The 11,374-nt window shown below is 40.0% G+C and overlaps 1 protein-coding gene across 1 annotated transcript in view; it reads right to left on the bottom strand.

The window, feature by feature from the left end:
- Positions 1 to 1,935: 1,935 nt before the first annotated feature.
- slco3a1 (solute carrier organic anion transporter family, member 3A1) overlaps positions 1,936 to 11,374 on the bottom strand; it is a 48,839-nt gene continuing 39,400 nt past the window's right edge. The window contains exons 5-10 of the mRNA XM_036149981.1: positions 10,394 to 10,558; positions 10,092 to 10,290; positions 6,232 to 6,400; positions 5,329 to 5,501; positions 5,169 to 5,233; positions 1,936 to 3,558 (exon numbers count right to left, since the gene is read on the bottom strand). Of these exons, the coding sequence (XP_036005874.1) occupies positions 3,206 to 3,558; positions 5,169 to 5,233; positions 5,329 to 5,501; positions 6,232 to 6,400; positions 10,092 to 10,290; positions 10,394 to 10,558 (1,124 nt within the window). The 3' untranslated portion in view covers positions 1,936 to 3,205. The remainder of the gene's footprint in view (positions 3,559 to 5,168; positions 5,234 to 5,328; positions 5,502 to 6,231; positions 6,401 to 10,091; positions 10,291 to 10,393; positions 10,559 to 11,374) is intronic.

The following is an 11,374-nucleotide window of genomic DNA, read 5'->3' as shown; positions in this document are numbered from 1 at the left end:
GTTCTATTTACACTCACACAGGCCCGGAAATCCTCGTAATTACTCCATGACGATGTTTTAATGAGAGTCAACATCCTTTGGCTTTTAATTAATAGTTGACAAAAAATGATTATCAAGCTGGGTTCTGTGTGTTCATTGCATTTGTTTCTTAGTCCAGTTTTGCACAATGATCCAATTGTCAATAACATCAGCAAGAACAACATAAAAAAAACCAAGATCAGTTTAGGACCCCCTGTTTGACATTATGGTACGGCTTCAGCGCTGTCATATCTTAAAAATATTTTAAGCTCAAGGCTCACCAACAAGTCTTTAGATTCGTTGCACGTAAAGTGTGCAAACACAGCGTAGAGTCAGCATGCTAACAAACACCAAAATGTCCTTTGACTGCTCACCTCTGTGACCAATTAGCTGCAGGCAGCTTGCTTTCTCCGCGGCTGTGCACCTGCTGAATGACCTCTGCAAATATGTTGAGAATGTGATTAGCTGCAGCAAAAAAAAAAAAATCCAACTTTTATTTCTTGTTTGCCTGAATTTCTATCCAACCTTATAGTCTGACACAGCTGTGTTAAAAAAAAAATAACGGCTGTTAATCATATTAATAATTTTTTTATTCACTTGGCAAATCTTTAGACGCAGATGTAGAAGAGACATAAAAAAAGCAAAATGTCCAAAGGCACACTGCTGATTCCAGGTAATTGAATCATTAATTTTAATTTTAATGTTTAAAATATTAGGATTCTGAAGTTTAATTAGTGAGCTCACTCATTCTGTGAAATAAGCAGCCATTAAACAGGTGGTCCAAGCTCCAGAATCCAAACCTCAGCACTAAGGTTGGGCGATGGTTTAAAAATAAAATCTCCCATTTTATTATACCAAATCCAATTAATCGATCCCCCCCCCCCTTCATTTTCGTTTCACAAAAGCAAATTAAAGAAATTCTTTCCAAAAATTGCTTTTATGTAAAGCACTTCATCTGGGAGTTGACCTGAATTCAAAGTGCAACTAAATACAAGCTGTGAAACATGCTTCTAAAACAAGATGGCTGCCTTGCCTTTATAAACAATGAAAATATGACAAAATGTTTTCTGCTAGCGGTATTAGACAATGAGCTAAGAATAGACTTCACTTGTATAACTACAAACTTACTTAAAAAAATAAGTAAACGAGTAAATTAAAAAGCCTCATATTATGGTAAAAATATTTTGAGAATATATTGTCCTAAACATATATTCAGCATTGCAAGCTATTATCTTCAGGGAAGCACAATGAGTGCATCTGCTAAAATAAATCTAAATTTTTAAAAATTTAAATCTTAAAATATTGTAAATTTGAATTAATCGATTAAATCGATTTATCGCCCAGCCGCACTCAGCATGGTCACTCAGGCATCATGATATTGGGATATTTCTCATGTCAGGCCATTTTTCACATACCGCGGATCATTTTGAATAACATACATCAAAACAGTTGAAGAGGTCATATTGCCTTTAAAAAATAAATAAATAAATAAATAAAAATTATATATATATATATATATATATATATATATATATATATATATATATATATATATATATATATATATATATATATATATATATATATATATATATATATAATTAATTAATTAATTAGTCGTCCAGGGGATGGTATCCTGTAACTTTGAGATGTGATACTGAACTAAGATGCCTGAATCAAATCATTTGATCAGAAGAACATCTACAAGTTTTAGGACATCGACCCTGGAGGACGTCAGTTCATAAAATGTACAGTCACCGATTTTTAAAATTTTGATTACCATAAGGGCTCTTCTTATGAGATTTCTTACGAGTTGTTGTTGTTTTTTCAAATTCCACAAAATGTTTTATCACCCACTTAAATACACTACATCAACACTGGCTGCTTTTTGTTAATGACAAAATAACCCCAAACACATTTAAATTTGAGTGAATTTTCTGAAAAATAATTTATTGCCAGAGTAAAATAAACAATATGTTGCCATACAAAAAGTGTAAGAAAAGGGACAAACCTGTAACTGCAGAGTGACTAGTAAAGTGACCTGAAGTGCCGTGTCAGGTTTAAATACAGGAATAAACTCACTATTCATCTAGTGAGCCAAGTCTTCAGAACCACCTCTGCAGCCTTTTATGCTAAACACTAGAGGCCGAGTGGGAAAACACAGATCATTCCTGATCTTTTGTTTACAATAGTGAACTATACCTTTATCATTCTATATAAACTTTCATAAATCATTTGTGACATAAGACACGCAAACAATTCATAGATAATATATACTGTTCTTAGCTGATATAATCTAATAAAACATCATAGGCCTAATGAACCACTCATATGACTTCTAATCTAATTAACACGAATGTTGAAACACATAAAATAATTACCTTAGATTTTCTTCTCTGTGTCTCCGCTTGGTGCAGAAACAATATATAAATTCCTTTGATATACTGAATCCCTTTTAAGACAAATTAGGCTGAATGCACTCTGCAAAATTGATATGAAACCAACTGCTACAGTGAGAAGAAAAAACAAACAAACCTGCAGTCGTAGAAGAAGGCTAAAGTCATAAACACGGACAAATTGGATCTGAATTGCACCTATGTGACAAGACTTTACTGTCTAGTCCAAGAAAGTATCAAAAGCAGTTTTTACGATCCACCGAGAAAAGAAAATACATATATCAGACTTCTACCAGGCCACTATTATAACCCCGGTCCAATCTGGCCCGGGCGATTCTGGTCTCTTCTTATAAGAAACCCGGCTTCACCGAAGTGAAGTGACGTACAGTGACTCATCAGCAATTCCTTTGTAAACACTTGGCAACTTTAAAAAAAAATTTTTTTTTAAACTATAACATCTTACTTTTTTAGCGTAACAGACAGAACACACAGTGCTGACTGAGATCAGGCTGTCATCTTCCCACACAGATCGGCGGGGTCGTGACGGACCTAAAACAGTATGGTAGCTAAAGCCGTCGCAGCTTCTCGTCTATGCACTAGTAAACAACCGTGACGGACCCAGCTGGAGCTGTGGCGTCATCTTTGTCCACCAGGCACGGCAGGAATTCACTGACAACACCTCACGGGTTCAAAGAACTAGAATGGATCCTTTTCGAAGAGCTCCTGGAGTGCACCTCAGACCCGAACGGGCTTTTAGCTTTTCAACAGACGAAGGAATAACGACATACTTCTTATAAAACAGACTCTATATTTTCACAAAGCTCGTGTTCCTCCAGGTTGTATATAAACTTTGTCCTGTCCACGGATTTGGCCCCGTCGCTGAGTGACGGGTAAAAGTCAGTCGGGGTCAGGTTGCCCTCGCTTCCTTTGATGTACTTCTTGTAGTTCCTCCGCAGGCAGTACCACGTGGTGCTGTAGAGCAGGAACGCCACGCCCTTGAGGATGATGGCGAGGCTCACGTAGAGGTGCCTGTACCGCACGTTGTCGTAAAGCAGGCAGGCGCCCTTTTTGCCGCAGTCGGAGCTCCAGAAGAGGCAGGTGGAGTCGATCCCGGTGCCGAAGATCAGAGGAGGCGGGATGAATCCTGGAAAACACAAAGACCAAGCAACTTGTTTAAATCTGGTGACAGACAACTACATTATTCCACAACTTTGAGTATTGATATTATTCCTTCTCACAAATTAGTTTGTTTTTTTTAGTTGAATTGTACAGGATACATGTCAGGCTGCCTGTGCAAGTTCTCAGCTATCCGGGTCACAGCAACAGCTAACAGGCTTAAATCAGAGGCAACCGGACTTTTGCTCAATTTTCTAAAAACGCTGTGACACATATCTAGGTCAGATGCTCAAAGTTTACTTATCTAGGTCAAATGCTCAAATGCAATTCTGGCAGATTGCATTTGAGCAACCAATAGTTGGAGCGCCATGGAGTGGAGCAAGATTCAGCAGTACACTTGCAGTTCAAGAGCAAAGGACATGCTTTCAACGACAACACTGTCCAGATTTTTGACAGAGAGAACAGATGATTTGAAGGAGTGGTGAAAGAAGCCATCTTGGCCAAAACAGAAAATTATTTAGTGAGCCAACTCATTCCAAAGAAATTATATAAGCAGTGTCATCACGATTCCGGTGACCAAGTACTCCACAACCACTCCTGTATAGGTGTTGAAACCTTTTCAGAAAAATACTGAGCGAAAGTCTGGATGCCTTTAATTTGAGGCTGTTATGCTGATACGTGTCACATTATATTTCGGAAATGGTTTTAAAATGACTTAGCCACATTTTATAATATCACAAAACCTGGCGTTGAATGCCAGTGACACTGGTTCGCATGCCCGTGGCAAAACAGCATCAGAGGTTGCCATGAAATTAACCAGGACACACATCCAGTAATAAATGGAAATAAAATATTTTAACAATATTTTCTTAGCCAAAAATCCACAAACTTGGAACTGCTGTGGTGCTTTATTAGACAAGTAAAAAACTGAACAAAGAAGTCATCATAAATGGGTCTGACTGGTCCAGCTCTAAATTTCAAACACGTCAGAAAGTTAAGAAACTTTGGAAATACATTTTTTAAACTTCAGAGGCTTTGACCTCAGCCTTTTTCTGGCCACAAGGCTACATCTGCCACATTAGATATCCTCAACGTAATGAATGTATAAATTCTGTGCTGCAATCTGACCATGCTGCTTTCATTCTATAGAAATTGTCTTTCCTTTCATAGAGTGCAGGCTCTGCATAGATAGACAGAGAGCACTCTTACTATAGAAATTTGAACTAATGCAAACTAAAAAGAAAGATAGTTTTTGAATATAACCTTCAATGAGATTCAAACCAAAGTATTTAAGTAAGTAAAGAACTGTGCTTAATTTATGTAAAACAGAATGTTTGATAGCTGATTTCGTAAAAAGCTAATTACTTTTTGTTGAGTAAATAATATGCTTCTGTTTTCAGGATAGTGGGGTCACATTTAATTATTTCGACGCAATGTCTGTTGTTACAAGAAGAGGACAAAAATGCTAAATGCTAACTAGCAAACACAGGAATCTTGGAAAAACTGCATTCAGCCATTGGAGTTGCCTTAAACAACAACAATGTGGCCTTTTGGGAAAATAATTAAGTTCTCTTATTAGATACTATATAAAAAAGAAAAGGTAGGAAGCTAGGGCAAGTCTGTCGGATCAGTTCTTACCAAGTAGTCGTAACAAAAGGAACAATACTCCCAGAGCGTATGATTTTAGCTCAGGACTCACGGTCCTTGGAGGGAAGCAGAAAAAAAAAAGATAATGTTAATTTCTGAAAGGAGATGTTATCATTCATCCAAAACATCAAACTAGAGCAATAAATTTTACCTGATCAGGACAATAACAGATGGAGTCTGGGCCATGGCCCCAACCAGGCTGCAGACACAGATCACGCAAAGGAAGATGAGGAAAACCTCCCGGCAACCTGCCATCGGGCATTTCCCGGGAATCGCGGTGGCAGGTCCACTTTCGGAAGATATGCAGGTGCAACCAGTCAGATTCTGTAAACATAGGAGAAAGGAAAAAAAGATGCATTAGTGAAAAGGAACGTTGCTGTAGATATGCGTCCATACTTGGAAACAGAAATGATAAAAAACACCCAAGTGAGGATATTTCATGCTGAGAGCGATTATCTTTAACTGGAGAAACTCATCTACGGTCAAAACCTTCAGTAAGCACACAAAACCTGCCTGAGTGTGTGCTTGCTGATGACATAGTGATGTAATGCACTGAGTACAGAGCATATGAAATGGGTTGAAAAGAAAAGAAGTTGTATCATTTAATCAACTCTGAAGCAATCCTCACATTCTCCAGTGGCACATTATAATTCACCGTAATGTACCTTTTTTTTTTGTGTGTAACTTTGAAATGAACAATGCAGCTTGTTTACATGACACACGTTCAACTGATGCCCGCTCGATGAACAAAACTGAATTTGAGAGAGGACAATAGACGTAAACTGCAATTTTTCAGACAGCCAGTTGTTTCTCAAATACGTAGGACTAGAGAAGTTGTTCCCAATGCACGCGCAATATTCAGGATGGAAGCAGGTCAAAAGTGACACACACACACACACACACACACACACACACACACACACACACACACACACACACACACACACACACACACACACACACACACACACACACACACACTTCAATGACGTTTCCTTCTTTTACACCACAGCACATGGGGAGACGGTGAACTTAGACCAACACTGGTTATTACCTGCAATGTGTTGGATGCGGTCTGAGACGCTCCAGTGCGGGTGCAGCCGGCGAAGCAGGCAGACAGGTAGGTGACCCCGTTGGAGCCGCACACGGGGCTTATAGAAGAGGTGAGGCAGCTGCAGTGGCTGATGCACTGGGCCTCTGGTTTCTCCCCCACGTTTAGTGTCCTGAACAGAAACGCAGGAGAAGAACATCTAAACGTCGGTGCTCGACAGCTACGTCCGTACGAACCAAAAGGCACAGCCTGAACCCTTTCTTGTTTATTCTCAACTACTCTGCTCTGGAACACGTCGAGTTCAGGTTGTTAAATCAAAAAGACAAGCTGAGGCGTTCCTTTAGACACACAAATATGTCTGAAGCCTTCTGGATGCAAGGCAGAAAGCATAACAATTGAACTTGAATACATACACAATATTTCCATACTAGTACATACTGATGTTTTTATAGGTCTTTGTCTTATTGTTACTTGTTTGCTTAAAATATCTTTGTTGATCCTGTTTTAATGCAACAACCCCCCCAGGGGATTTTATATAAAGTACCTACCTGCCTACATCCAAAAACAATAATTGAAACTACTTAGAAGCAATTTTCACTCCTGAAGCTCCCGCAGAGAAAAGGACGTGTAGATGTATGACGCGTCGCAAGTATAATTTGAATGCAGTCCTTGTCATTATCCAACACAGCTTCTTTTATTCTGGGTCAAAAGGAGAAATTACGAATGGGTCATAAAGCTCAGGTGGATTTTTTTTATTTTTTTTTTTACAGCACTAAGACATTTAAGGCCTTTTTAAAGTAATCTTCCTTTAATGCCAATCCCGTGTATTGCTCACCTTACATTCACAAGTACATCTATATCCTTGATCTCCATTATTGGCCTTTTAGCTTAAAGACCACTGTAGGTGTGCATGACTGTAAGGGTTATCTTGGTGTTGAATTAATCTCCTGATTATCCGGATTAACAGATTTACTCACTGTTTATAATTTGTTGGTTTTTATTTCAGGAGCTGAGAGTAATACATTATTCATCCTAGATGACACGAATGATTAAGAGATGAACAAATTGTTGCTGATCATTTTCTTGCCTAAGCTGACTTATTGAGTCTTTGAAACACTGATCTATTCTCAGTTCGAATTGTTGCAGTAAAAAAAGGACATTAAAATAGCTGCACGACGAGCAGTGTTGTGTCACGTCATGTTTGTGTCCAAGTCGTGGATTACTAAATATAGAGTTGTAAACACTTGGATCAATTTAAGCAAGGAAAGTCCAAATTAAAAGTGGCTTCTGGTATATTTTATTCTACAGGAGCCGTGGCGTCAAAAGGGGCACAACTGATTAAAAAAACCCTGTTATTTCCGAGCAGGGCATTTTGTCCTAAAACGTTCAGGGTGAGAAGATGCTACTGCAATAACAAATTAATTTATTATGAGGCTTTTAATGCCTTTTTACCCAGAGAGCGGCAAATTAGCTAATTTGAGAAAACAGATCTTTATTACTTGGTCTTATGTACATGGAAAGCAAATATAAAGGCCAGCAGAAAAAGCTACATGGTTGCTGAAGAGGCTGAGAGGGACTTATTTAAAACAAATAGAAAACACAATGTTTAGAATAGCGGTTTTTCAATCCTGGTCCTCGAGACCTAATGTTTTATATATTTCAGCTGTTTCCCTGCCGCCACACACTTGACTTAAACAAATGGGTGATTAACAGGCCTCTGGAGACCTTGAGGGCTGCTGAGGAGGTCGTGCAATCGTTTGATGCAGGTGTGCCGCAGCAGAAACGCATCTAAAACAAGCAGGATAGTGGGTCCTGAGGTCCTGGATGTAAAAACCAATGATCTAGAAGAACCTGACAGTGACAGAATCAGAGCCATCGGGTCTAAAAGCCAGTGAGATCTTTTGTTTAAAAGTTATTTTTTATAGGTTTACGGTCTGACTCAATAAAGCCCTTCGCATTCAGCTCGTGAAGCCCTTTGGAGTGCAAAGCCACGCTGAATGGAAATCCTGTTTATAGATGAAACGAGGTGACGCAGATTTGTTTGTATAAATGGAAGCGCCCACTGGACCCTGACAAACAGAGGTGGACTGCATTTTCATTGTGCAGGTCACCTCTAATAATGCCGTCTATAGCTTTGGAGGCCAGGAGACTTTTGTGCTGTTGCCGGATTATACTGTCAACAGCCATTAGAAGAAATGTGCTCCTACGATTCGAAACAAGCCTAATAGCGAGAATTACGCTGGGCATTGAAGAATTCACCTTCAAAATATTCATTCTTCCCCTGTGGCCTGTAGTTTACCTTATGTACGTGATTCAGCGCTCCTGTAATCTGCAGGCTCCACGTGTCGGGTTTGAGAATGACATAAAGAGGTTTGTTATGATTTATCAAACCAAACGATCTGTCAAGAGACGGGTCTTAGAAGAGATAACCTCAGGTAAGCAATCTGGAGTCACCCGCAGATGAATGATTCAGATGGTTTTCTGATTAATTCGCCGTGAATTTGTATTCAGCCCCTTTTAATCTGACACCCCTACATAAATCCCAGTGGAACCAATTAGTAAATAGCGTCCATCTGTCTGTCATGTAACTTCAGTCTAATATACAGCTCTTCTCTAAAAGCCTTGAAGTTTTTTTTATTTTTTTTAATTAAACGCTAATGAACAAACAGCATCCTGAAGACCAATGAGCAAAGAAGTCAGTGAATCTAAGGCAGTGGGGTTAGATAATTAAACAATATCCTAGCCTTTGAACAATACATAGAGCACTGTTCAATTGATCATCTAACATGGAATGTGTATGAAAAACCTGATGCTATCACCATATTCAAACCTAATAATATATGTCTATACGCCTGATCCAACAACCTGCAGCAAGGAAGACATTAAGAAGCAGCAGCCAGGAGGCTGCAACTTTGGAGGAGCTGCAGCGAGCCAAAGCTCAGGTGGCATATTCTGTTGATTCTGTGTAGGAGTATTCACACACTCCTCCAAATCTGGCCTTAATGGAAAAGTGAAAAGAAGAAGGTGATGTACAGGACACAGTAAAGGTGTCCTGTCCTGCTGTGCGGACGCTTGTCTTCAGCAGGGACGGGGAAAATGGCCTGAGTAGACGTAAAGACGGATGGAAATAAAAAACAGGGCAATCCTGGAGGAAAACCTGTTAAAGGCTGCAAAAGACTTGAAAGTAGGACAGCTATTCTCCTTTTATCGGGTCAAGGAGCCTAAACACACAGCCGGAGCAACATCATTTAGATATTTATGTGCTCTTCATCTAGTTTGACTGAACTTCAGCTACTTTGCAAAGGCTGGGCAAAGACTTCTTTGTCTGTACGTGAAAACCTGCAGGATAAATAGCCCCAAAAAGCCTCGCAGCTGTAACTGCAGCACACGGTGGTTCTACTAAGCATCATCTCAGCTGGGTGAATGTAAATACATGCTGCGTTTTTTTTAACAGTTTTGTTTGTGAAAATAAAATCTCCCACTTCATAATCACGCATCGCGTCTTGTTGGGCTATCTTATGAAACTGTCGAAAAATATATTGAGTTTTTGGACGTGACAAGGCAAAAAGTAAAAAAGGGTGTAAGTCCTTCTGCGTGGGATTGTTCGTTTATCTGGGGATGGCTGCACTCGTCTGGCGCTCTGTAGCTTTGATAAAGAGATACAAAGACTTGTTGTGAAAGGATAATTTTAGCCGTTTTTCTCACCCAGAGTAGTGGAATATGTGCCACTGCGACAGAACAATTAATGAACAAACTACTGCCAGGGATGCAGAGTACAGGCGGAGTTATTTTTAAAACCAGTGTCTAATAGGTTCCAACCTGCTGTCCTCATTAAACACGGGATCTATGCGTGTCTCTCTTACTCGTTGGCGTATGGGACAGTGACTCCAGCGACCGGCCCGGTGTCGCAGCCCAGAAACAGGAAGGAGACGTAGCAGGCGGTGGAGATCAGGTTGACCAGCATTGCCATTTGGATGGCTCCCAACGCTGAGAGGTTCAGCTTCTTCACCAGCAGGCCACCCATGAAGATGCCCAGACAAGCGCACGGAATGGCCGTCATGCCTTAACCACAAAAGAGAGATCCCCCCCCCAAACAAAGTTAACGTCACAGGTATTCATGCATGTGTATGACGGCGCGTTTGGCATTTTCTCTTAGAGAACAGACCTAAAAGCTGGTTGGCAGACGTGGTGGTGAGGTTGAACTGCTGCTCGAGGTATTTTCCCAGGAAGGCTGCGAAGCCCGCCACGACAGCGATCTCCATGCAGGCGGCCAGAATGATGCAGGTGAAGACGGGGTTCGACAGCAGGTGCTTTGTCACCTTAGGGATCACTGATTGTAAACCGCAAAAAGCAGGAGGAGCGTTAGTGTCCATCTCAGTTGACTCTATCAGCTCAACTTAGCTACTCTCGGGAATTTTAACCTTATGAACACTTGACTATTAAATGACATTTTAATAACCAAATATCATTAAAGAAAAACTGATATTTATCATTATGTAGAATTCATAGTTTTAGGTTGTTTTCACCCAAGTAATCCACAAAAAAACAGGTTTTCTTATGTATGCAAATACAGTGTCTTTTTAAAAAGTATTCACCCCCTCTAGGCTTTTTACCCATTTTGTTACATCCCCACCTGTAATTTAAATGCCTTTATGTGACAATGACTCAAAGCATGCTGCATTAAAGGGAAACATTCAAACACACTGGAATGGCCTAGTCAAAGTCCAGACCTATAATCAATTGTGAATCTGCGGCAAGAAAACACAGTTTTGCCTCGAGGAATGGGCAGAAATCGCAGCGGCCAGATGTGACGAGCTCATAGAAACTTATCCAGAGCGACTTGCAGCTGTCAGTGCGGCAAACGTGGCTCTACAAACTACTGACTTTGGGGCGTGAATAGTAACGCACGCTGAAGTTGTCAGTTATTTTGTCCTATTTGTTGTTTGTTTCACAATAAAAGACACACGTCTTCAAAGTCGCTAAAGGCATAAATCCAATTGAGAATCTGCGGCCATTCCCTCTTCCGATTTTGACCTGCTTTAGTAAGAACTGGCAAAACTTTGACCTCCAGTTGTGCAATACCGCTAGACAAATAGTCCAAAAGACTTGCAGCTGTGGCCGTAGTAGAAAGTGGCTCTGCAACGTC

The sequence above is a fragment of the Fundulus heteroclitus genome, chromosome 2 (genome assembly GCF_011125445.2).
Source record: "Fundulus heteroclitus isolate FHET01 chromosome 2, MU-UCD_Fhet_4.1, whole genome shotgun sequence".
NCBI classification, from domain to species: domain Eukaryota; kingdom Metazoa; phylum Chordata; class Actinopteri; order Cyprinodontiformes; family Fundulidae; genus Fundulus; species Fundulus heteroclitus.
The sequence above is the reverse complement of the archived record's forward strand: the minus strand, read 5'-3'. Positions and strand labels throughout refer to the sequence as shown.